The 27,869-nt window shown below is 35.8% G+C and overlaps 1 protein-coding gene across 4 annotated transcripts; it reads right to left on the bottom strand.

Annotated features, from left to right (window-relative positions):
- Positions 1-41: 41 nt before the first annotated feature.
- Positions 42-27,815, bottom strand: LOC140337580 (choline kinase alpha-like). Of its 4 annotated transcripts, none has more exons than XR_011922094.1 (14): positions 27,419-27,815; positions 23,304-23,412; positions 18,265-18,318; positions 16,382-16,408; positions 15,989-16,102; positions 14,618-14,751; positions 13,601-13,705; positions 12,986-13,044; positions 12,607-12,694; positions 11,012-11,120; positions 5,178-5,284; positions 4,416-4,638; positions 3,569-3,650; positions 2,954-3,008 (listed from the first exon to the last, which is right to left on the bottom strand). XR_011922094.1 is itself a non-coding variant. In XM_072421289.1 (13 exons), the coding sequence occupies exons 1-13, from the start codon at positions 27,673-27,675 to the stop codon at positions 2,949-2,951; spliced, it is 1,305 nt and encodes a 434-aa protein (XP_072277390.1). In that variant the 5' UTR covers positions 27,676-27,815; the 3' UTR covers positions 42-2,948. The 4 variants fall into 4 exon arrangements, 2 of the variants coding, with proteins under 2 accessions (XP_072277390.1, XP_072277391.1); XR_011922095.1 differs by having other exon boundaries at positions 2,961-3,008; positions 4,426-4,638; XM_072421289.1 differs by lacking the exon at positions 4,416-4,638 and having other exon boundaries at positions 42-3,008.
- Between the last annotated feature and the right edge of the window lie 54 nt (positions 27,816-27,869).

Below are 27,869 nucleotides of genomic sequence, written 5' to 3'. Positions count from 1 at the left end.
AGAAATTCAAATACCAGTAATAACAGGGAAAAAACACCCACTCTATATTTACCATTCACATTTTATTATAAAAATACAGCTTTTACATTTAAATGTAAAAAAAAAGTGCAAGGTAACTTTTCTATACATAACAGATGCAGAGAATACATAAGGAAAACAAACAAACATCTGTATAGAATGTTAAGTTTTCAAATACCTTTCTTAGGTAAAAATCAAATAAAACAGTGGTGTTAAAAGAATAGTTAGCAAATAGCGCTATGGAATTTCACAGTATTACTAATGTCACATAGTATAGGTAGGAAGGTAGCATATTGGGACTAAGCGGTCAGCATGAATAAATGACCATAAAATCACTGCAAAAGACCTTTACTTGTGGCACTACTTTAGGCCTGTGGATAGCCATGCTGAACTAACATGTCCTATCAGCAAATTAATATTTGCATAGTATTAATTCACTTACAGCATTAAACCACACCAAAAGATTCCTTTTAAAATGATTATCAATCAGATTTCTAAGCATACAGATATTATTTATGGTTTCTTTAATTATACAGTAGAAAAAAAATGGATACTTCACCTGGCCATGCAATACTGACAGACTGGACATCAATCTAACTTGTGTCAGGTCCAGCATAGAACATAACCATTGGTAGTGATCCTTTGTAGCATTGTGTAAGGTTTGTGGCTTAAACTATTTAATTTGATTTCCTTACAAAATTTTTCTTTGATTTGGCAGCAAATTAAACTATTTACCACTGAATGCTCCTTCTAATGTTTAAGTTATAACAGGAGAAATAGTTAAGTTCATTTAAATATTTAAGGATTTATAATGACATACATGGTTGTTTTTTATCTAAAGAAAAAATACTTTGAATGTTACAAGACATATTTGCACAAAGTGAGCAGCAAGAAGTCAGTCTTATATTTCATGTTAATGTACAAAATTTCTACCAAAAAAGTAAAAGTTAAACAGAAATTGATTAAGTAGTTTAAAGGAGAAAACCATGGCAATTTAGCTATGTATGACCAGCCTATTATGCAATCACCTTTTGCTTGCCTCATTTCCTTAAAAATATTTTCTAGAAGAAAACGTCTTCTCCAAAAAAATATGGTAAGCCTGCAATAAGTGTTTAAGCACTGAGTGTTTAAGCTATCAGATAGCGTACTCCTAATGTACTTTATCTGCATGTATTTGTCAGTAAACTGTTGCAGAAATATATTGTTTTGAATACATTATTACATGCACAAGCATGTGCTGTGGCAAATACACACTAATAAAAAAATTTAGTAAGCTTCTAGTAAATCTTACTTCATAAAGAAATACATTTGATGGATATTAGGCTAAAGATGTCATAATACATAAAGCTTGTGCTGTTAAATGAATACGTTCATGTTAAAATAAAGGTCTTAAACTATTTATGGACATAACACAACACAAAAAAGGAATTTTTATGCCAACACAAGAGTAGACACAAACTAGCCCAGTGTACTATATTTAAATATTTAGGTAGCTTGGGATGTAAGCCATTGCATATACTGCCATGGGACCATCACCCTAAATTCACTTTCACATGGTTGAATTTTTGTTGAACTGGCTGTACTGTTAAATTGAGCAATAGGCAAAGTAATTTTTTTTAAGGCTGGGAATATGAGAACTAAAATATTTAAGTGGGTCACAAAAAGCTGCAATTGGAGCAGGCAACTCAGACATAACACATACAATTAAGGCAACAGTATTGCCCTTAGCAATGATTTGCATTTGTTTTCGACAAAACATATTGTGACAATGGCATTTGTCTTGTGTAGTAGTATTCAAATTATCTGCATTTGGTTGAATAAAAACTGATCTATACAGTTCAACTGCATTTTTGGGATTACCTTATTGAATACCTCTTCACTATGAAGTCAAACAAGGTACAAACAAGTGAAGCCTTGCCCAAAATTTTTTTATTGCAATGCACAAGGAATAGCAGTGCTCAACCCAGAATTTTTTTTAAGCAGGGTGGGAAGAAATTTTAGGTGGGTGGCAGCCCCTGTATTGTGACCCAACTGTTCAGTAATCACCCAAAAACAGCCGGGTGGTTACTGAAATGTGCCGGGTGGTGCACCCGGCTAAAAGAGGCTGGGGAGAACACTGAATAGTATAAATGTCATCTGGAAATCTGCCTTCTCAAATTGAGTAAAAACTCAAAGAATAAATCCTCATATATTATTAAATATGAAATACGTATGACAACATTACAAAGTTATACAATATTTACAGTTACAATGTTTGCTTTAAGTCCTTGCAAAATTCTAAAGATTTCCCACACAAAAAATTGGAGTTTTTCCTAAAGAAAACTGCCCTATGTGAAAACATCACATTGAAAAGCACTAGACCACTATGATGTGGAGATCTTAGGAGAAGTGCTCACTACCAGATAAATGTACTTTTCAAACAACCATGCCTAAATGAGCCCATTAACATTTGCACAGTGTAAATCTGACTGGATAAGACCAAAGCTGATCTCTGTAGAGTTTGCATACTGTGGTTTGAAAATCCAAGAAGTGTTTGTGAAATAGGCTGTGTTTTTATAAAATTGCTCCAAGAGAAACATTGTGATCCACCTGGAGAAGAGGTATCTGCACAGTTTTGACACAAAATAAATGTTTTTGCTTCATCATTGCAGAAACTAAACTCTGTAAACTTCCACAGTTATATTACATTCATTTTACATGAAAATGTTCTAGACAACATTATAAAAATGTTTGAAAGGAACTTTGTTTACCATAGCAACCAGAATCTGTAAAATTTTCTAACATGAAAAGGAAGGATAAAAGGGGGGATTTAAATGATTGCTATACACAATGCGTCATTGCTATACACAATGAGTTCTTCAGACCTCGAAAAAGATGGTACAGGAAAATAGATGGGAGAACATCCAGTCATATGTCTATGCAGAATGCAATTACAGTCCCAGCTTCTTCTTTTGCAAAAAGTAGGCTTCAAATCTTGCCATAGCATATTCCTTTAAAACAAGGTAAAATCATAACATCACAAAAAATGTGCAATTTATTATTCATTAAACACAACTTGTGAAGTGTTTCTTTCACTTAAACCAAGTAGACTGCTGAAAACCGCTGGACCTAAGCAGTATTGACCCTCCCAAACACACAAAGGAACCAACTCTAAGATATGTTAACAAACAAGTGGATGTGTAAATCTGTATATTCACACTGCAGCTGGAATCAAATTATTTAGTAAGAGTTAATCCCTTAGCTTCACCCTCTCTCTTCTTGCATGTCACAACCCTTATCTTGGAGTGTCTAATTACTGTTTGTGATGCCCCAGCATCTCTGCCTTCACCTTCCCTCCCTACCTTAAAAGGAGAAACAAAAAATATAGAGTCACTTCAGTGACCAGTCTATCTCCTGTGGCTGTCAACATAACCAGCAGCAATCTTAGGGCTAAAAGTACAGGCGGTTGTACAGACCACATGCATAAAATGAAAATGTACATATATATATCATATCTCACCAAGATTCTGCAAAATTTGTACCATATAATTAACCCAAAAATTTTACTTACCATATATCCAAATTCAATTGAAGATATTTTTGCCTGTACAATAGACCAAAGAGCCCAGAAGAAATGTGATGCAAGGGCAAACCTAATATACAAACAGAAGAAAAATTAAAAATATGTTGGCATATGGGAGAAACAAAAAAACACTTTCTACTACTGCTGGCTGTGATGTTAAAATGTTCAAGGAAAAAAAAAAATAAAACACAATGAAAACAAAGCATTTTTTTTACTTTATTTGTAGCAAGGTTTACCCCTTATCAATGTGTTATGTGTTATGTTTACCCAACAAGTCTTCTTTTACTTAGGGACGCATCAACAACCTTTGTGAACTCACAATAAATATTTTATCAAATTTGATAATTTGACATTTTTACTTTAAAGTAAGCAGTAAAGCTTTGTGATTTGTACTCATGGTTTACAAAGTTTGCACCAACAAGTCTCTTGAAACAGCTGCATTCTGTTAGGAATACAAGGGTCCTATAATATCAGCCTGTAGAAATGCAATTAAGCACAGGCCTGAATGCAGGTTAACGCAAGAGGATAAAGCAGCAATTGATATAAACCCTTATACTGTGGATTCATAGTGGTAGAGATGACATATTTTGTCTTAAGAAAGTTTTATTGTACTATAATGCAATATAAAGAAGATGTACTTTTTCATTGTACTTATCTGTTATATACAATAGCTCTGTCTATTAGAGCTAGACTTGGAATATGATAGGGAAATTGGGTCTGAGGGACAGTGCATGAAATGACTATGAAATCTAAAAGTCTAAAACACTGTGTAAAATGTGGGTGCTATATAGATGCATAATGTACACATCTGTAAAAAAATGAAGTTAAAGCGTACCTATACTCACAAAATCAACTTTGGCTTATGGATAACATAAGTCAAGTTACAGTTGCTGCAGTAAAGGCCTGGCAGAGCATTAAAAAGGAGGAAACCCAGCATCTGTTGATGTCCATGAGTTCAAGACTACAGGCTGTCATTGCCAGCAAAGAGTTTTCAACCAAGTATTAGAAGTGAACATTCTATTTTCAGCTTTTTAATTTGTCCAATCACTTTTGAGCCCCTGAAATGAAGTGATTGTGTAAAAAAAAAAAAAAAACTTTACTTACTCACATTTTTATGCAATCTTTTTTGTTAAACCCACTGAATTAAAGTTGAAAGTCAGCAGTTTATTTGCATCTGAGTAGTTTCATTTAAAATTCATTGTGGTAATATACAGAACCAAAATTAGAAGTATTTATGGACCAAACGTTTTAATCATCTGAATACTTTGTTTTTCAGCTTGCTTTGACCTTTAAACATTAAAAATTAGTTCTGGCCACACCCCCAGGTCTCTCCATCGCCTAGGCAGTAAACTGCAATCTGGGAAATGCCATCCTTGGTGGGAGTGTTTCTAATCCACTCCTACTGCCTCTAAACACCTCATAAATCATTACATTTTTCATAGATACAAGCTGACCCAGCAAGTGTAACCAGGGAAGACTGACATTTTAGTGCAAGTAAGTAGGATTATTAATTGAAAGACTAGTTTTTGAGTATAGTTCCTCTTTAAGCTTTATTTAAAAAAAATAATAAGTCAAAAATACACACAACTTTACTAACCTGTTAATTTCGGTTAACATTTCATTCTCTATTTTACTTTTCTCTTCATTGTTCAGGCTTTCAAACCCAGGCTGAAACTCTGCCATGTAGCTAGAAATAAAGTGAAGCTGAAAGACAGAAAAACACCAAATGGAGGTCAGACACTTGACTTTGGAATTATTCAGTAAAAACAGTTGTATGCTGCTAGTTTAAAAGTTTAACCTCCCTGGCGGTATAATTATGTCTATATTTTTACACCAAAAGTGGTACATTGTTTTGCATGGAAATTTGTTGTTTAATATTGTGGACCTGTAATTGTTAGGAATAACTCTCAAGTATGATAAAGTTTGAAACACAAATCATAACTTAATAAATAATATAAAAAATTATAATTATAAAAAATAATGAAATAATTTAATAACAATAAATTTAAACAATTTAATCAAATAAAAAAAAACTGAAATTTGTCAAAACAGGAGAACAATATTATTGATAAATCAGTAGACACCGCATATTAGTCTAGTACAGTGGTGGCGAACCTTTGGCACCTGTGCCAGAGGGGGCACTCAGAGGCCTCCCTGTGGGCACACACTCCCCACCTGGCTGGCCTCCCATTGGCTGTGCCTCTGTCAGCCCATGCTGGGGAATATCCCTTCTTCTCCAGGGGCATTAGTTAACCCACACAATACCAGGCTGTGGGGAGGAGAGGCAACTGATGTGTATTGAAGCTGTTGTTTCTTAATCCAGCATTGATAGGGTGAAAGTACAGAGGAAGAGTGGAAAGTTAGGGAGGGGGTAGGGGGATCTTGTATTTCTCTGTCCTTGTTATGGGAAGTACAGTATGAACGCTGAAGACACAGAACAGAGCTACAAAGCCCAGGGACAGGAGTACCAGTCCGCTATACCTAGTCAGGACCAGGTGAACACAAAGCTTGTGGTAGAAGGGAAGTGTCTGCTAAATGTAATGGGAACCCTGTAACTGTGTTGTTGTCCACAGTGCTTTAAAAAAAATGTGTGCAATGATATGCAATTGGCATGTGTTTAGTAAAACTCCCAGCTTTCCTGTAATGTGAGATATAAATAATATGTATTATTATTTTTGCTGTCTGAAGCCTACTAGGAAGGTTTTGATCATTTTCTGTGTTAGTGTCAATGTTTCAATGTTACTGAAATAAATTAAGATGGTAATTCTGCACTGTGATGATGGCATCTAGCCTAGTTGCCATTAGGAGTGGATTAGACAAATTTCTGGAGGAAAAGTCCATTAAAGGTTACTAGCCCTAATGTGCTACCTCCTTATTATAGATGTGGGCCACTGTGAGATACAGGAGATGGACTAGATGGGCCATTGGCCTGATCAAGCGGGCTCTTCTTATGTTCTTATCAGGTTATCAGTCTTATCTGGTTTCTGCTTATTGCTGGTGTCGGGTTATGGATTGTTTCTGTCATATAGAGCGATTGCTGTACATTGCATGAATGACAGCCACACTTTTTGACATCTGTTCTGTGTCTCCAGTACGTGAACGTTACAATGTCATTGAATAGCAGCAGGTTGCGTGTACCTGGTATCACATGACCCATGTAATGCTTATTGTGCTGGGATAGGTTGGTGTGCAGGGTTCTCTATGGCCTGTGTGTCCGCTATATGAGAGGACAGGACAGACATGGCACTCATTGTGCTGGGATTGTCAAGGGGAACTTTGTATTGGCTGCTGTCCAGGGCTAATGGGAAAATGAGAGCTTGTATTATTGATCGAGGTCTGCACGCATCTTGTGTATGAGAAATGTGCACTACACCTGCTCAAGTTTTTTTGCTTTTTACTTCAAACTGATTCCATACTGCAATAAGTTAATGAACATGGAGACGCTGGATGCAGGTATGCCAGAACAGCAGTAGGAATTTTAAGCTGAATGGAGACTGGATTATAACATTAACTGATGGCAGGAAGGAATCTGTTTGAAGTAAAAAGCAAAAAACTTGAGTGCAAACCTGAGTAATGGGGTTTAGTAAGCTACTACTATCAAGAAACTGAAGGAAAGAAACAATATAATGAATGTGACTCTTGATTTTTAACCCATATCACTGCTGTCCTTTTCTGTACTCACCTATTGAGGTGGGGATCTATGTGCTACAGGAATCAGATATTTCTGTCCCTCTTTCTAAAGAAGCGGAGTGATTCCGTGAAAACGCATAGAAAATTAGCAGGGTATGCCCTTAGGATTGGCCAAACTGACAGAAATTTGTTTTTTTAATGAGTTTTAAATGTTATGTGTTTAATATTATTTAAATAAAATACATTTTATATATGTATATATATATGTATATATATTTATTTATATGTGATAATTGGATGTAATTCAACTCCCACTTACTGAGTTGAATCCTCAAATTCCTATTGTTTATTAGTCAGCAGCTCACCACTGGCTTACAAAAGGCTCCTTGTACTCCTTGTGCTTGGATGAAAGCACAGATATAAATAATCAGGCAAGACTAACAGTAATTTTGCGTTATGGTGTTGAACATGAGAGAACAGCTGGTGAAACTGGTGTCTGTGCCTGAAAGAACACAAGGGATAGATATCTACAACGCTGTGTCACAGGACATAAGACCAGAAAAAGTGGTTTCAATTACTAGTAAAGTAGTGGGGCACCTTCTTTGGTGGGGGCAACATCTGGTTTCATACAGTACTTTGTTAAAGAAACAAAACATCAAGTCATTCATTTTTATTGTATTATACATCAAGAAGCTCTTTGTGCCAAGGAAAGCAGCAAAATGTTTGACTATGTCCTCAAAGATGCCACAAAAATGGTGAATTACATCATGGCCTGTACTCTGAATTTTTGAAAGTTTCAAGCACTTCTTGAGGAGGTTCAGGCACAGTATAATTGTTTACTTATGTACAGTAATGTCCGGTGGCTGAGTAGAGGATGAGTTCTAGAGAGATATGTAGCCTGCTTGGTTGCAATTAGGATGTTTATGAATGAAAACTGAATGAATATCCAAAGCTCACTGATATGGCTTGGCTTACCAACCTCGGGTTTTTTTCATATTTTACACTACACTTCAATGTACTGAACAAACCACTACAAGGTGTAAGGAAAACAGCAGAAAGGATGTTTTGTGATATCAAATCATTTAAAAGAAAAGGTTTTTGAAAGACACCTTGATTGTTGGCTGCTGAATTATTTTTCAAATCTACAAAGAATTTTCTAGCTTTGTAGCAGCTGTAAAGGTGGACAGATTTTTACAGTTCCATAGGATGGAGACAACCCTGTTTGGAACACTTGAGAAGACAGAAGGGATGACTAATGACAGCAGTTAGTTCTAAAAATGAAATCCTTAAAGTATGGAATGCTCTGCCAAATAATTTTAGGTTAATGAAAGCATTTGGGGTTGCTTTCCTTACTTTGGATCATTTTATGCTTGTGAAAGCCGTTTTCAGTTTTGAATTATATCAGTATGAGCCAAGGCTAAACAAATTATCAGCAAGCATACAAAAGGCAAAAATCACATTAATTTGCACATTAATGTGCAAACATTAAATGCAAACTTACCTTTCAATAAAAAGTTGTTTATATCATTGAAAGCTCTGTTATTGTGTATTTCTTTTAAGACAAACAACGTTAATGTACGAGTTGTTTTTTATAAACTAAAACCTCAGTATTCTTGTTAAATTGCTATGTTGGCACTTTGCGATAAATACCCTATTTTTCGCCGTATAAGACGCACTTTTTCTCCCCCAAAACTGTTTTAAAAAATAATTAAAACATACTCACCCGATACCCCGATCTTGCGTACGTCTCCTCTTCTCTCCTCGATGCTGGCTGCAGCGCGTGTCTCCTCCTTCCTGCAGAGCACAGCGAAAAGAAGCCGGCACACGCGCCCCTGCGAAGCACGGAACCCGGAAGCACGCTGGAAGCAAGCTGATCCCTGCCCTAACGGAGTTCCCCGGCGGAGAAAAAGGTACCGTACTACTGTAACATCCTTCTTGCTGGTATTCCACTAACCCGACTCTCTCCTCTACAATCTTGCACGAATGCTGCAGCCAGACTAATCCATCCTTCCCTCCGCTCCTCTTCCGCTGCATCTCTTTGTAGTTCTCTCCATTGGCTTCCATTTCACTTTAGAATCAAATTTAAGCTCATGTGCTTTGCCTTCAAATCCCTACACAGTTGTTGTCCCACTTACATTTCTGACTTGGTAAAAAAAATACTCCCCCCGTCGCTCTCTCAGCTCCTCTAACGACCTAGTAATGACTTCCTCACTCATAACCTCATCACACGCACGGATACAAGACTTCTCTAGAGCTGCCCTGACTTTCTGGAATGGTCTCCGTCGCCCTATTTGGCTTGCTCCTACTTTCTGCTCATTTAAAAGAGCGCTCAAAACCCATTTTTTAAACTTGCCTACCCGTCTTCTTCTGTCTTTTGAAACCACCACTACATATCTCCCATCCTTTTGTGTGTGAAATTCCCCCACCTACTGGATTGTAAGCTCTTCGGGGCAGGGTTCTCTCCTCCTGTATCACTGTCTGTATTAGTCTGTCATTTGCAATGCCTATTTAATGTACAGCGCTGCGTAATATGTTGGCGCTATATAAATTCGGTTTAATAATAATAATAATAATAATAACCACTCCCTGAAGTATCACTAAGCCCTGAAATAGCTAAATGTCATCTTTGGTCACTGGTTTCCACTTTCTGCCTCAAGCAAATCTCCAGTGTGAAGCAGCCAATTGTTGTGCAGCGAACCCGTTTGTCTCAGCAACTATTTTTTCAATAACCTCATCGGTCAGAAACAATTCAAGGTTTGCCAGGGGGTCGTTGTGTTCACCTTTTTTTCACACCAGTTGCTCCAGTAAATGGGAATTTTGGGGGCACTCCCTGAGCGCCCCACCACGGTCAATAGAGCACCAAGTGCGCACATTACTGACTTCAGGTTCAGATTTGTCGCTGTGTTCACTTTCACTGTCTGATGACAAGTTTCCTGGTGAATCACTATCGCTCTATTCCACAAGTGATTCCAAATCACTAACACTGCTTTCTAGCTTTTCAAAAAAACAGCATTTGCGCTGGAGAGATGCCTTTTGGAAGCCATGGATGTCGTCAAGTTTCTAGTAATAGGTCAGGGAAGTTCAAGGTCAGAGACAAGAATTCAAATGAGAAAATGGGGAAAAGGTCAGGAAAAGTTCAAGCAAAGGTCAGACCAAGGTCAGGGCTGATAGTGGACAAACTATAAATCAGGGCACTGGACAAAGCTGTTGGATGCACTAAAAGATATACTTTTACATTTATTATATTTCACTGTGATCAATGTTTTAAAAGCAGCCCACACCTCCCCAGTGTACTGACGTTTTAATGCATTATATAGAGTATGTGATGCAGAAACCAGCCGGGGTTTGCTAGAGGACGCTGCTGGATTGTTAGGAGTAGGCAGGATTTTTTTTATGCTACCAGAGTGTGGCTCAGGATTACCGGTTTAGGTAAATAACAATCACCCCGAGCCACACTCAGGTATAGCGCCAGGGGGGTTAAATATTACCATATGATAAAACTTGACTAGCAGTTGGGTTTTCATCCACTTGAAACAGGACTTGATATCAATAGATAGAACTAATTTTAACCTAATTTGACCAAATATTTAACTTTTGACCTTCTCCTAATTGATCAAAAAACATGTTATTGGTATCAGTGGTCTTAGCTTATAAATGACAACGGTGCAGCTTATAGTTTATTTTCCATAAGGATAATATTTAGAAACACTGTTGGAAGAGGTACTGAAAAGTTTGACAAAACCTCATTTAGGGAAAGTTTAGGAAATTCTAAAGAAGTCAAACAATAAACCATGACTATACCTGTTGTTTCTTTGTGGGATATTTTGAGAAACTTGCTTTGAAGAATGGAAACTTCTCATAGGTATAGTCATACATCCATTCACAGAAGTGATTACCAATATCAAAACCCCTGCAAAAAGAAAATTACCAAATGTAAAGTGACAACTTTTTGTATATAATACATATCTGTGATAGGATCAAAACCATGTCCAAAGACTCCAACTGCGATCAACAACTGCAGATTCATATGTTTGCTGACCAGAGCTTGGTAACAATTTAAAATCCTTCCAAGATGACAACATGCGTAGCTGTAATCTGATCTGTATATATATCCCCATATCCTGCACAAGACAATCAAAACTAAACAGAAACAGCTTAAAACAGAACCTACATTTTAACTCTTATCATTAGAAACAACCTGATATGTTCTGCAAAACACACACATATAGGATCTTAGTAGTAAAAAACAAAAAAAACAGCAAAAAAAAAACGCTAACAATAATGAAGGGGAAAAAAAAAAACACATCAATTCATACCATACAAGTAAATTTGAATAATCCACCTCCACAAACCAGTCCAGTTAAAATAGTAAAAATGAAAATACATGAGTATTTACATACCTTAACAAATGAAATCACTATATGTTCCTTGATACATGTATTCAAACATCTTGGAAAAAATGTTTTAGAGGATTTCTCTAAAGCAAATCTATAATAAATCTCAGAGCAGATCCAAAATGATTTGGAATATTTTTTTTTATACATTTGTACTAATGTGTGATGAGATTATAAAGTGCTAATAATTATAATCATAGTTCTCCCCAGAGCTTTTTAGCCGGTTGCTCCGCCCGGCTGATTTGAATATGTCTGGGGAGAACACTGATAATTATATATATAGCTTGATATGAATTAGTTTACAGTGTTGTAACCAATGCACAAAAAATAGGATTAAAACAACAACTACAGCAAATCAAAAAATAAATTAACATATTGTCAAAATTAGTATAATGTAACATAGCACTTTAGCACTTACCCAAAAAAAAAAAAAAAAAGAACAAGCACTAAGGCACACATTTGCAATAATCATCATTACAAAATGAGTATTTAACAACCGATCAACGATTATTCACGATTTTTTAACAATCATATAGTGCACAATTCTGTACATGCTGTTCAAATACAATCCACCAATAATGTACACACACTAGATACAATCGTTTGAACGATGCGGGAAGTGACATGTACCAGAGAAAGTGTACAGCAGAACCATTCAAGATCACTGAACGACCATACACACAATAGATAGCGAACGATTGTCGCCTGATCAGATCCGCTGGGACGGTTCGTTTTCAGAGACATTCCTCGTTCATTGGCGTTGTTGGTCAGTCGTTACGCACTTTTTTTAGTTTAGCTCAGAACTGAAGAAAATTTGTTAAAGTAAGGAATTCCAAAAGAAACCACTTTCCATAATTCATTATTAGAAATATAGGAAGTGCATGTTTCTGATATTGGCTTACTTAACGGAATTGTTGCACATTGTATACAGGTCAACATATTTACATCTTTAGTTACATATTTACTTAGGCAAATAAGGACTATCATTCTACAACATCTTACCTGTAATTGTAGCTGCTGTATTCAAAGTCTATAAGCATAAGCTTCTGTTTTTCAGAATTCTCTCTGCCTTCCAGTAACAAGATGTTACCTGCAAGGACAAGCAAAGCATAGAGCACTTTAATAAATCAAAATGACCAATTACTCTAGATTTCAATGTTTTGCAAAGTTGAAGTTTTACATTTTATAGTATAAAGTTAATCCTTAACATAGCTTAGGCACTAAGAGATGATGTAACAATGCAGTTATTAATATTCTGCAGGGCCTGAACATTAAGTACATTAAGGCTGTAAGTAGTAAATGCTGGAGAAACGAGGACAAATTTGTATAAAATAGGCCATAGTGACATTTTTCAACGCCAGCAATAAAGCTCATGTCTCACCTTCCTGACAGTCATTGTGACAGAATACAACAGGTGATGGGGTTGATTCTAGCAGAGACCTAAAAAAACAAAAAAAGAAACATGAATCATACGCATTACACACCCTTATTGATTTAGGAAAACTCTTATGCTAGGTAAATTCTTGTATTAAATAAATATCCTTAACAGTTTCATTTTCACCTATTCTACAAATTATCACCATACATAGCCTTCCAGATTCTGAACAGCAACTTCAGCTTTTCACTCCTGCAAATTATCTATAAAACAAGAACAACCTACCCTCTAAAATCCAACTTTAATGGAAAGACTGTACTGAAGCTCGCCCCACCTTTGACATTATCCATGGAGTGAATGTAATTTTAAAAAGTACATCTCCTGTCACATACTCCTAACATTTTAGCCACAAAAGGCATCTAAATAGCAGATTTTGGTACCTGCAAGTGCGCTTTCTTTTCTTTAATGTAGGTTTAAGTGCCGTTTGATCTACATTCCTTGTTCCTTTTGCAATAAACAACCTGTCTAAATTTTTTAAATTTCAGTTTTTTCAACTTTTCATGCTCAGCTGCCATTTATAAAAATATTTACCATTAAATTTAGGATCAGAACAGGACTTACCTCAGTGTGTCCATTTCTTTGAGAAGGTTGTAACTTAAAAACTTATTGAGTTTCCGAATATGGGATTCTCTAGTAAATTTGAGTTTTAAAGCTTGCTTTAAGTATCTAAAGAAAATCATGCAAATAGTTAACTTTTCTTGTAAAATTAATTATAAAATAAAAAAATTGTGAATGAAATAAAATAAATAATATAAAATAATAAAAATTGTGTGAAAACATAAAAAGCATATATGACAATGTTTGACCCCCCCTTTTTTTTCTTTAAGTCAAATGCATATAGGTATACTAGTAGTATAGTATTAGACATGAAGAGCAAAACACTACTTTGCCAGGTCAAGAAAAATATTATTGCTACTGATAATTACGGCTGTTTAGGAAAGGAGGCCAATTAAATTGTAGGTCTGCTCTAATATACATGACCTGATTTATTAAAGCTTTCCACGACTGAAGAGGATAGACTATCATGGGTGAACCTGGGTGATCCTGCAAACCTAAAATGAATCTGCTCCAGGATTGAAAACATTTGCCAAATAATAGCAAATGATTTTTATAAAAATCAGGTTTGCTGGAACACCCATGACACCATTTTCTCCAGTCTTAAGTTTATTAAATCAAGCTCACAATGTTTATAAGAACACACTGGTGTAAGCCAGCTAGCAGATACATGAGCAGATATCATATTCACCAGAAACCTGAATACATATACTGAGTATAAGCCCACCTCCAATTTCCACAATGCATTAGCAGTGCCTTGGGGCAGGAAAGATTTTGCGTCAGAAATTTTTTTTAAACATTTTGGTGGAATAAAATACAGAAAGTGAGAAGGTATTACATAGTACTAGAGTGTTGGTAATCATTGTATTATGAAAGATTGGCTTTATACAACACGTTTAGATGGAGATAATCAATGCCATGTAAGGACAGATCCTTAAATAGAATATATAATTTTTCATTAGTAAAATTAGGTGCATGAAAAAAAAACAAAAAGAAAATAAAACAACTGAAATATAAACTTACTTCTCCATTGTCCCAAAGAGCCATTTGGGTTCCTTATTGAATGGCATGCTCATCCCATGAAAACGAGCCATTTTCTCAGCTATTTCAGCAGATATGGCAGGCAAACTTAATTCCCCAGTTTCAAGCTTTCGACTCTATAAAATGAAAAAAAAAAAACAGATAAAAGGCGTTTTTTTTTGTGCTTTAATATGTCATGTTTGGCTTCACCAATTCCTGTTTTTTTCTTCCACTAATAATATTCTGTATACAAATGATCACCCACAAGTCACTGTCATGTTACATAGATTTAATCTTTAACAGCACATTGTATGCTCTTAAGTTTTCTTCCAAGGAAAGGGGAAGGCAATGTTTTCAAGAGAGGCATAAGTGATTGTGCTTTGAATATTCAAAATATTTGAAAAACACTAAATACAAGAAAGATGCAGTGCCTTAAATTGGCTTTCTAATTTATCAACCATAACAGCTTTTCTGTTGCATGGATTATGTTGAACTTCCTTGGTATTCTCTAATAATATTCTGTGGAACAAGAGGATGGGAAACTATGGTAAACTTGGTCTCCAAAACAGATTTTCTGTATGGCTCCTAAACATCAATTTGCTTTCAATACCCTGCCTCAAATATTTTAGATGCTTAGAATGAGGTATACACTTACTGATATTGGACGTCCACAAGTTCTCAACGCAAATATGGATTCTTAAGCTGTGGAGAACCAAGCATTTTACCAATAGAAGCTTAAACTTTAAGGAAATCTACATAACATACTCAAAATCCCCTATTTACAGTCAAGAAAGTACCATAGTTTATCTTATGTAAAACAAAATAGAGGAAATTACAAATCTGCCATACCTCAAAAGCTCTCAAAGATGAAAAAAAAATGACAAAACGACCAAACATAATGATAAATATTTATCTAGAAATACTTGTCTAGAAATAGTTACTAAACAAAGCTCACTATGTTTTCTTCTTAAGCCTGACCATTACAATCAGGCACCCTTCATTCCAATACCCCTGAAAAAAGGGTTTCGGTTACTTCTAGTGTTGTGTATAGGTGTTAAATTTTTAACCACTTTGACTGTTGGATTGTGACTCAGTTGAAGTGCCAATATAGTTTACATTAGGACATTTTGGGGCTTTAAGTTTTTTTCTGCTAAAACACCTAGAAATTTAGTAAAAATTAAGCATAGTGGAACCATATTGAAATTATATGCCTAGATTTCAGATTTCAATCCTGTTGAAGGCAAACAGTTCCTATTCAGAGATTTTTGGCACTTGTTCACTAGAAACCAAGACAATGAGTCCGAAGCCAATGGAAGGTATAAATCACACACAGCACTATTTCACAATGCAATTCAAAATTTTGTCTATGCTTACTGGAATGAATTCTTCAAGGCGTCCTTGTGGGAAGATGCCATACAGCTTAGGTCCAAGGGATCTCTCTGCCAAGATTGCAAACATAACACTTTCCATTACCATAGCTGCAGCACCCTGTCAAGAAGAAATTTAGGAATAGGACATACTGCTTTAAAACACTATTAACAAAAACAGAAAAAAGGAATTGACAGGGTCATGACTAAACAAGGTCACATGCTTTAGCTGTAAATGAGGTTAAAGTAAATTCACAGATGTGTTGGGTTAACTGCATGCAGACAGTAGACTTAGTAAATGAAGCATCTAGTCTGCTTATCTTAATCCAGACAGCAACACAACAGCCTATTAAAGAAAATGCAGCAGACAAGTCAGTTTAATGATGCAGGAGGAATTTACCCTTCTTATAGCTTGGAGAGATGTTACCTGTAGATAAAGTATGTTCTCTAATCAACATTGTATACTTGGCATATACACAGTCTAAAAAAACCCTCAAATACTGAACTCAGCTAAAATGCAGATAAAAAATAAACACCGATAGGTTTGTTAATCTCAAATATTTGTTTTCAGAAGGGAAAGCTATTCATACACATACAATATATATTATGGAAAAGATGTAGGATAATTCATACAGCAAATGTAGCCTGACCAGTTATATAACTTGGTGATGTGATATGCTATCTAATGATCGAAGATTTCTCATCCCAAACCTTCAATGTGAATGAAAAGGACTGTTCACGCTTTGAGCTGTGTTCTTGAGCTGTATTTTGAAAGAATGGGGAGAAGTCAGACCTGTAGCAGTTTTTACTGCTAACTTTGTCCCTATTAAATAGACTCACCCCCTTATTGTGACTACCCCCCCCCCCCTCAAAGTAAGGAAAAATCTTAAACAATTTTAGTTTTCTCTAGAACAAAAGGTAGAGGAGGAATTTCAAACAATTGTTTATTAGGGGTGCCCTCCTAACAACAGGAGACTTCTTATAGGTTCCAGTCATGTGTCTGGAAAAGAAAATTAAAAGAACGTTTCCTATTTGTACACACAGAAGAAAAAAACCTGACAGGGTTTTTAATATTTCCATACTCTATCCAAAACTAAAAAATGGTTTTATATGCAATAAACTCAATACATTGCACCTTACTGGTACCATTTAGATGTGATATGTACATTTCTTTTATTGTATACATACAATATATTTATTCAATATGTCCAAAAAACCTCATTTAGAGTGAAATTAAGCATAACAGAATGTAGGATCTAGGATAAATGATAAACACAGGAGTCTTTGATTATATAATGAAACAAAAAATAATGCATGTGACCTATATGCATAATGGTACTGGAGGTACAAATCACCATACAGTAAATACATACATACAGTTTTACATTTATAAACAGTTTAAATATCAACACATTCTGATTCACCAAGCAATCAGTACCATCTGACTGAGCAACAATGTAATGTGCTATTTGCAGTGCGTTTGCACAGCTCTAGTAAATGTTTCCCAGCTGCATTTCCCACACAGTTTAGAACCTATGCCTGTGATCTGAGCACTGCAATGAGCATAAAAGTATGAACAGTTCAAATATGCATGATTTGGAGAGACAGAATAAAGGTCCAAGCTGCAGATCCTTCAGAGTTTACAGATATACGGGTGGATAGGCATAACATGAATAGCTGGAAAATATGGGCAATTGTACTTTTATTTATTTTTTTTTATTTAATTGTTTTCTGCAATGATAAACTAACTGGATATGAAATTAAGTAGGTAAACACTACCTTGGGTCAATCATATTCAATTGATCTTCCTGCACATTTATGAAGCAATCAGGTATATTGGTAAATCTAAATGTTGTGCCCTGTGTTGTGTTCAAACAATTGAATACATCTGACAGATGTATTAGCCATTTCCAACTAATTAGAAAACAGAAAATGATTAAAATCAGTTGGTCACAAAAATTGTCAGATTTGTTTATCTACCTGGCCTTAGAGCCAAGCAATACCCTAAAGCTCAAAATTAGATATTTAAAAAAATAAAAGCCTTCTAGAGCTAGTAATGAATATTACCAAAATGTACAAAATGTTTTATGATCCCTTCTTGGACAAATAATTCCCAGCATTCTCTATCAGTTCATGTAATTATACTGTGTCTTTTTCGGTCTGTTTAAACCTAATCCTACATGAGGCTCACTTGCTCTACCATCTGTTTAATTTTATGCAAGGCTTATTTAACGTTACTCAAACCTCTGTAGAGCACTTGAATCAATCAGTAAGAAAACTTACTTGAAAAAAGTTTTCCCTCTGCGTCTCTTGGTTTTCACCTTTGTTGCACGACATCTGTTAAGATCATAAAAAGCTGTTATTTTACCTTTCAAGGCAAAAAATCCAAACCAGGTAGGTGCGGAAAGAAATAAAGACACAGAAATGTCACAAACATATGCTTGCACATATTTTAACAGAGAATACCAGATTTAGCTGCTTAGGTTGACAGAAAAATGTCGCAAAAGCATTTTGCAAGGGACATACTCTTGCCTTTTAGAGGAAAGCTTTCACAAAGGCTCCCTTGGGTGACATGTCTACAGAGAATGAACTAAAAGAACAAAACATTCACACTTCTGGTTTTCTTGCTGCCTGTACATTTACAAATGCCTAAATTTTAGGCTAGCCTTTGTTGAAAACACAAAGCTTATTTCACACATTTCTTACCCAAATGGCTAAATCTGCAAAGCTGCAAACTCCAGGCTAAGGATCCTCATTCAAAAAATAAGATTTTACAGATATGTCTTGTGATATTAAAAAATGAGTCACATGGCTGAAGATATTGGCCTTTTTCTAAAGATTTATCAATTCAGCAAAATGTATATTATCTATTTGGATTTAGTTTGTAAACTAGGTAAAGGAGGGTGTGGAGGAAACTAAACCAAGTTTTTTTTTCGTTATTATGCAATGTGACACTGTCTGAAAACCCTAATAAATTAAAGCCATGCAGATGAGGGGAGGTTGCGGTTTAAGCATTTTTTGTACAGCAATTTAGGACATTCCAAAATCTGTTGTCCAAGTCCATAGCTATTGGATGGTTTCCATTTAAATGACTATTTAATGCTAATCTTGTTGGGGTTTTCATTAGTTATGTAGCAATTCACTTTTGCAACAATAAATGCCCTAATTACTGAACACTTTCTATCCAGCTTAGCTAGACATACCTTATTCTAAACAGTTATCAAAATTCCTGGAACATATAAAAGAATAAAGCAGAACAGAGCAGATTGTGTTCATAACCCAAAACTAATATATTAAACCAAACACAGAAATATCAGAAATCAGGTATCTGAGGGAAATTTTTTTTGAATGCAACATAAGTTGCAAAATAAATTACCTGTGCTAAAAAAAAAAATTAAGATTAGAGTTTAGCTCCAATGTTGTTCAAAAAATAATATTGCGTTTGCAAGCTAATCAACACTGGGACACTTTTTATAAGCAAAGAGATCTTCTCTGTGCAAATAAAACATAACATTAAAAACATTAGTTAGGAATTAAAATGTATAAGCAAAGCTGGAAATGATTAATTGCTTGTGTCAGGCCATGGCTAAGAATATGGCAATACACGCTGACAATTAGAAAAACCTGGTTTCTGATTAGTGTTGGTATCAATCACCCAATGGGGAGATGCAGTACACCCAAAAAACAATTGCCTATTAACATAACCAAACAAAATAGGAATGGTAACTAATCTCAATTGGACTCACAAGTCAAACATATAAAACGGTAATGTTTTTTTTTTTTTTTTTAGGAGATGAGCTTGTTTGGAGTTCAGTATTACACATTTTAATGTAATTGTCTGTAAAAAATTTTCATGCACAAAAGGATTATCTTTTCTTATGGGATAGGTCATCTCAACGAATGCTCAAACTAAGTGGCTTGTATATTTTAAAAGTAAAGTATTCCCTGGAATTGGAGTTTACTACATATTTTGCACCTAAAATTTAAAATTAAGCATATATATTTGAGTTTATGCAACAAAACTGAGAAGACTTTTAAGGGTTAATTGCAGCAACTCAAACAACCAAATCTCAGGCATCTGTACATAAAATGTTTGACTTGCAGTCACTTCCTGAGAAGCTCATTTTGGTACTGCAGCACCCCATTAACGGTATCCCAAAACAGCCTGAAACATGCATCAAAACCAATGCATATGAACATTGAATTGTAAAAGCTGTACAGAATGCTCCAATTTCAGAGATCGCATACTATACCGTGTATCGTGTCTGTCACCTGGTAACCAGAGTGCGCAAGGCACGATCGCATGGGTACGCCTGCAGCAAAGAACACATGCACATACAACTAAAGAGGTATAACAACCCACCCAACCCATTATCAAAATCCACCCATATTAACCCACCCCCCTGAAGACTTGGAAACAGCCAGAAAGTCAAGAATTTATATTGTTCTATTTTGCACCTTATGTTGTGCATTTCAACATGTTGTAAACATGTAACATTAGTAAACATTTAGTATAAAGATAATAAGATTTTCAACACCTCAATAAAAATAGGTGGTAAAAAGTTTTAACTCAAACTTCAATAAGTAATAAAGATGACAGTGTTACATAAACATTTAAAATCAAATTTTTCATTGACTAACCAATCAAATGGCTATCAAAGGATTAAAATTTCAAGTTACCATCCAGACTAGTGATCAATGCTAGTGTCTTGTCAATAAATACATATTCCTTACCTATTCGTAATATGAGAAAAAGTTACACATTTGCCTGCACTTATATTAAAAAGGACAGAAACATGGATTTTTGCTGCGTAAGCAGAAAAACAAGTAGGCTACCATAAAAAACAATTGAAAAGCTGTTGGAAATTAAGGATCGCCTATGTTGGTATGAGGCCAGAGCAATTGAATGTGCATAGTTTATTATAACATCTTATCTGTAAATATAACACAGCAAAGAGTGAACAATGCTGAGATTAATTCAACATAATAAAAACAAAATTTTGAAGGTTTACCTTTATTTTATATAAAACTTTTAAGACTACAATAGAACATAAAATAAAACTCATGGATATATAATCTAAAACTCTTGGGAATCTACACAAAGTACATGTGCAATGTCTGAAACCATGGTCTTTCCTACTTTTCATTCTATCTTGCTCACCATCCAAAAAGCAGTAACTGCTTAAGAAATATAAATAATTAAATAAAGATCTCAGAAATTATTCCAAACATTAAGATTGCCAAAGAGACATCTCCTTTAGAATGATAAGTTGGATATTATGATTTATGACTACTATACATTTTGGAGTTTGGTGGGGTTCACCTTAAATGAAGAAAGGGTTCAAAAACTCAAATGCCAACCCTGTGGAAAATGAAGAATGAAATTAGTCTTTTTATTCTATTATACATTTTACCCAGTGGTAATAGACAGTGAATGCATGGTTCATTGGCCAGGACACTCAAGTTGGAACATTTATTTTGTCCAAATGTTGGCCCTCTTGGAGATGTACTAAATTGACTAATTTTCACTGGTGTATCTCATTAGGCATTTGTAAGAAGAGTGGAATGACCATCATTTCATCATAGGATGTGGCCTTAAATTGTTGCATACAATATATTTGTGTTTAAATTTTTGTTATATGGTCATTCCCAGTCAATATAGTCTTCCCATACACATTTCTTTCTAAAATACAACAAATGAGATTTGCTAGATTGGACCTCAACTGGTGATGTGTTTGTGGGGGGGGGGGTTATCTGGAAAAAACAAAAGCTTGACAAATTGCCCAGCAGCTAGAAGGTAAACAAGTTCTGCCAGTCTTAAGTGTTGTGTATTTAAAAATCAGAGCCCAAAATCTATTTACTAGGAAGAAAACTGTAAACATGTTCTGTACCTGGCTTTACCTTTCAAAGGAAAAATACCAGAAATTGAGGCGAGTTATTCATCTGTGTGATCATTTGTTACAAGGACAAAGTCCATGCCACACTGCCACATTTATCTAGACTTTGACCTGTGACTGAATGAGAATTCCAAGCCATAAATACAGAAGCTAGCAGCCAAATAAAGCTATAAATACTTCATGTACTGCAGCAGAAAAGATGTCATTCATAAAAGTTTGTCATGTGAGCATTCTGAAATGTTCTATCAAATGGAAATTCCTATTTTTAGGTTTAATTTTTTTGTTTAAACATTTTACAACAGCCTAGCTAGTACACTAAGCTGCAATAATTGTGCTGTTGCTTTTGTGTTCTATTGGCATAGGTCTGATTTATTGCTTTCATTTAATAGCACATATTGTACACTGTTTTGTTTTAAAAGTAAGATAATTCAAAAGCCATATTACATAGGATCATCTTTAGCTATAGGGAAAGCAACAATTTACAGTGAAACTTACCTAGCAAGTGAAAAAACCTAACTTAATATGTTAAAACACCTTTACCTCTAAACCTGGCATGACCAATCTACGCTCTCCAGCCATTTCTTCCGAACTACAACTCCAATTATCCACAGCCAGAATTACTGAATCTGGAAAGCACAGTATCATCACCTTTGCAAATCATTGTCAGGCAGATCACAATGTATGGTATTACGAACATTACACACTACAAAATACTTCAGCTCTGCCCAAGTTGTATCATTTACAACTAATGCAGTTTTCATGATCCATGTGGAAAACACTTATAATATCATACGAGTCTACTGTGTGCAGTGTATGAAATTTTGTTTTATAAAACGGGTAAATATGTAATTTATAGTTCTACACAAGGCAATGATTTATTTTAAGCTGTAACTACTTGTGCCTTATAGTATTAAAAGGGCAGCCTATAGCAATGCCACCAGTTTGCCGAAAATCCATCTCCTGTTTCTCTGGTATTTCTCATCATGGTGTATTATGTTCATATGTATCACTTGCAGGGTTAAACAGCTAACAAACTGAACTTTCTGGGTAACAAAGTATTTAGTTAGCATGTTTTGTGCTTTTAAATAGATTCTTGCAAAGCCACATTATTTTATTTTCCATGCATCTAGAGATTTTTTTTAATTAACTGATGGGATTAATTTGATTCTGTAATTCACCCATTTGTGACACAGATTTTAATTTAGGTGGATGTAATCTTCTAGAGTCATACACATTAAAATTTGTGATATAGGACATTATAATTAAAAGGTGATAGCACACAATAGCCTACGAAACATTTGTTTCAAAATATGATGCATCAACAAAAGTAAGTACAGACAAAAAAGCTAATAATTTGATTTAATGTACAAAATCTCTCCTAAGTAAAAAAAAATGCAATTTATTATTTTTTTCTTAAATTCTCACCTGTAGAATAGGGCCATATAAACGCAGCAGAATGCTCCTTGGCTCATTGCTTAAACATTTTTCATCATCCGGCAAGGAGCAATGAAAAAGCATGTTGCTTAGGCCACCTCTGCAAGAAAAGAAATCAGAATATCTCAGAAACTTACATAGATGTTCCCCTGTGTTACCTTTTTTAAACAAATTCAGCTGGGGGCTGTCCGAACAATGCTATTGTGACTTAAGAATTGAATTTAATTTAATGTATCCGCATAAATAGGAAACATGCACACTGAATAAAGGTAATAGAAGCACTGAAGTGAAAAGATTTCACCTGAAATCAAAATGTATTAAAAAATGTATGTTATTCAAAATAACATTTTCAGAGTTGTTGAATTTCTAGTCAAATTGTCTTTTAGGCAAAACTGAGTGAAAACATGCTTACAGGAGAATAGAGAAGAAATGACCTCAGCGTGCTGATTATAATTATTGCACAGTATTTTTTTAGACATATTACATAGCACTTTACAAAGTCCAGAGTCTTGTCACTGATGCCGATGCCTGTTACTCACAACTTTGGGGTTTAGTGATCAAGATGTATTATTTACCCCTGTGGAAAAATAACCGTCACAGCAGAGTATGATCAGGAGAACAGAATTTTGAATGATTTGCCAAGATGTTGTTTCAGCTGTGTATTTAGTTTGCCTAGGGTTCAGCTTTAACTGGGAATTGCTATAAAGGCCATTTTCGGCTACAGCTTAATTAAGGTAACTGTCATTTGGGAGCGTGATTAACAAAACTTGTGTAGTAGAGCACTAAAGCCCGCAAGCCAGGTGATTGTCTAACATGTGTACAGCAGTAACCTGACTTTGTTCAATATTCACCATGAGGAATGGTGAATGGCAAAAGTGGCCCTGTTAAACTTAGAATAAGGGTGTATGTCCTGTAGTGACGTACAAATGAGCCGGAGAAGCCACATGCCGCAGAGGAGCAGGTAATAACACACAAATACTTTCACTGGTTGGGGAGCAGAAAGGCAGCTTTAAAACAGACTGCCAAATGGCAAACATATTGCCTCTAAACAGGTGGACTTAGTGTATTGTACTGGCAAGGTCATTTTAAAACTTTCCAGTGTCAAACTCCCCAAAACAAATATGGAATATCACCACAATCACAATTTTTTTTTTTACAAAAATTTATAATTGACAGACTATTAAAAGCAGATATCATATTTATTCTAAAACTACGGTGACAGGGCAAGCTATCACCGTAGTAACTTATTAAACAAGTCAATTAAAAGGATTACCCAAATATAAATGGAATTAGGTTTTTTTAGCCTAACAAAATTACTAGCAGAAGGTCACGGTGTTCTTTTGCGAAGCTGACCCACTAAACAGGATAAAACTTTTACTAATGATTTGGTTTGTATGAAGTGCTTGTTTGTCAACGTGGGGTGTCAAAGTGCTTGTTTGTCAGAAAAGGTAAATTAAATGACTTTCTCTTTTGAAATTCTAGATTATTACAGTATGTGCTTTGATCTTTATGGATTCACAAATAAGTTTAAACACATGGAAAATGCTACTTGTGAAAAAAAAAATTCAGCCCCTTAAACTACAATTGATGAACTTAAGTACTTAAGTCACACTCTTGTTTGTAGAAAGTCCTCATCTCTATATTGATAGGCTTTTGGTGTTTGATCTATTGAGGGGTTTTGGCCAGCAACCAAAAATATCCTAAGTAATGATTTATAAATTACATTGATGTCCTTAACCATAATCCAACTGTTTAAACTATTTATTACTTGGTTGTGCCTGTGTTATCTGTGCAAAAGTTAGGCCTAGCTTTATTCTAGCATCAATTATAATTATTTTTTTTAAATATTTGCCTGAACTTCAGTCTTCATATCAGCTGCTTGGTATAAAAAAAAAAATAAATGAAGATATAACACAGTGATGAATGTGCAGCAGCTCCAGTCAGGCCTCTTTGCCATCTTCCCAGCCTGCTATCTTTACAGTCAGAGCCAAAACTCTAAAAGCAAATACCCCAATAATGGTGCGTTAAATCTTTTGCTAGTTACAGTTAGGGAGAAGCACAGTAGGCTGTGGCACAAACATCAGTAGTGTATGGCAAAGTTAACACCAGTAGCTGAATCTTCTCGCATAGGGTGCCCGTAACACACCAAGTTATAGGTTCATGTAAATTAAACATTTCCTGACATGTGGCATCGTTACTTAATAAAATGTGTCCGTAGGAAATTAAATCTGTATGACTAATTCCTAATGTATCACCTGACTTAGACATTGTGAATTTCTTACATTTAATGAGAAGTACTTCGGGGAAGGAGAAAGATCTATGGATTTTGAAAATATTCTGTATCCGTACCAATAGTAATGCAGACCCCAAATAGGAATCCTGTATATGGGAAGCCCAATTGTTACACTGGAAATTAACGAACAGTCTGTTTTACTGTGAGTATTATAAATGAATTGCAGTGGATACAAATTTCAGTCAAAACACAAATGTTTAATGGACAACTGAGTTGCATGGACATTAACATTTCATGGTCTGGATTATACCAATAACAACATTCTCTGTGCTGCGTTTTAAATGTGTGGTCTAACACTTAGGAAATGAAAGGAAATTGATAAAATCGTTCAGTAATGTCAATGTTACCAATATAGGAATATAGCAGGAACTGTCTAGATCAGGGTTTTCAAACACACAGAGATCCGAAATCAAAATCAAATCCACTGGAAAAAAAAAAGTATCTCCTTCTCACCAAATACAAAATCTTCCCACACGGAAACACAGAGGTCCCACTCAACACCCAATCTGAAAGAGCCCACAACAGAGAAAGAGGCCTAAGTGTTTTTTTTACATTTTAAACTCAACAAAATTTTTTTTAAATCAAAATGATCTACCGACAATAAAAATGCTTAACACTTATTTATCTAAATATATCCTGAGTATGACACAGAAGTGACTGGAGCTAATGAGACCTTGAATGGCAGAACATTACACTATAAGACTATAGTGACAGGAAAGATACAGCTTACCTGTCATAGGAGAATGATGTGCTGCCCTCTCTGCCTCCCTCCTCAATGTTACATGGAGCTTTCTCACACAGAAAGACATCCTCAGCATCCCTATAGACGGTGTAGCCGGGCTTTTTGCCTTTGCTTTGCGATCGCTTGTGATGTGTGAGAGGGAGGCGGGAAGGGGCAGAGATCTCTCAGTTGTCAGAGAGACTACAATTTCTGGCATTACTTGTGTCAATGGAACAGAACAACAGGGGCCACACATTGATACGAGTGATGCCGGGAATTGTAGTAGCGGTATCACTCGCTGCAATAAGTAGTAGCAGGCGGGCTGGATGCAATCCACCTTCGGAGTTCCCTGGGGGGGCCAAAAAAAAAGGACCTTACGGGCCAGAGTTTGACACCCCTGGTCTAAATCATGTTCTCTGTCACCAGACTCTTGGCATGGTCAGTTTTTTTATCTAGTAGGTGAGCACACAGCTTGGGTCGTCCTATTTAATATTTGCAATCCAGTGCTTGCTTTTTCTATATGCCTTTACATCAACTACATATCTGGCAGGGAGTTAGGAGTTACATTGATAAAAAAGCTAAAACCCTGACTAACCAACCGGACAGATAATATAGCTCTTGGCACACTGACTGGTCATATAATGGGGTGTGGGAACAGTAAAGCACTGACTGAACATATTACAATGATATGTACGTGGTACATCACTGACTGGCAATATACAGTGATGTAGAAATAGTAGAGCACTGACTGACTGACACTATGACACGTGGAAGAAAAATAGCATACTATGGTGTGGAAGAAAAATAGCACTGACTGATCATAAAAGGAGGATACGTAAGTTGTGCATCAATGACTGACAATATGGCCATGATGGCCAAATTGAAATTCCAGGGCTGTGGAAGCACTGAATGATGACATGACTATAACAGGGCTGTGGAAGCACTGAATAATGACATGACAATGACAGGGCTGTGGAAGCACTGACTGATCACATGGCTATGACAGGGCTGTGAAAGCACTGACTGATCACATGACTATGACAGGAATGTGGAAGCAATATAGCACTGAATGATGAGGAACCTCTGACTGACCGTATAACAGTGATGCAGAATCGCTCCTCCTGCAAGAACCTCCACGCCCCGGGTAGGAACTCCTTACACCAGCGGTACGCCTTGCGCCTTGTGCTGGGGTCAGGCTCATCCTCCGGCACTCTGCAGTTTTCCTCCTTCGTCAGATTCTCCAGCACCGGCTCTCCGATCCTCTGGCCGCTCACCAATCCTCCGGCCGAGCTGATCAGTAAGCCGAGAGCATTCGGGATTTCATCTCCGCAGACGAATTTCGTCTTCATTGTTCTGAGCAACAACCCTAAATAAGAGACAAGGGGACTAATGTATTATTTAGGAGAATAACGTGCGTTATTATTTGATGGGATGCGGGCCTTTTATCACCACAGCCAATATAGTGAATCCTATTACTGTCACACCTCGTCTACCAGGCGAATCTCGGTATTCCTCCTTATATGTATTCGGTACCTCACGTCAC

The sequence above is a fragment of the Pyxicephalus adspersus genome, chromosome 9 (assembly GCF_032062135.1).
Source record: "Pyxicephalus adspersus chromosome 9, UCB_Pads_2.0, whole genome shotgun sequence".
Classification (NCBI taxonomy): domain Eukaryota; kingdom Metazoa; phylum Chordata; class Amphibia; order Anura; family Pyxicephalidae; genus Pyxicephalus; species Pyxicephalus adspersus.
Note: the sequence above shows the minus strand (reverse complement) of the source record. Positions and strands in the feature narration are given on the sequence as shown.

Coding starts and splice junctions, on each gene's coding strand:
- LOC140337580 (XM_072421289.1), bottom strand. CDS start 27,675: ATGAAGACGAAATTCGTCTGCGGAGATGAAATCCCGAATGCTCTCGGC. Junction 16,409..18,264: donor AGAGGGAAAACTTTTTTCAA/GTAAGTTTTCTT, acceptor CTTTATCTACAG/GTAACATCTCTCCAAGCTAT. Junction 16,103..16,381: donor CTCTCCAAGCTATAAGAAGG/GTAAATTCCTCC, acceptor TCTTCTTGACAG/GGTGCTGCAGCTATGGTAAT.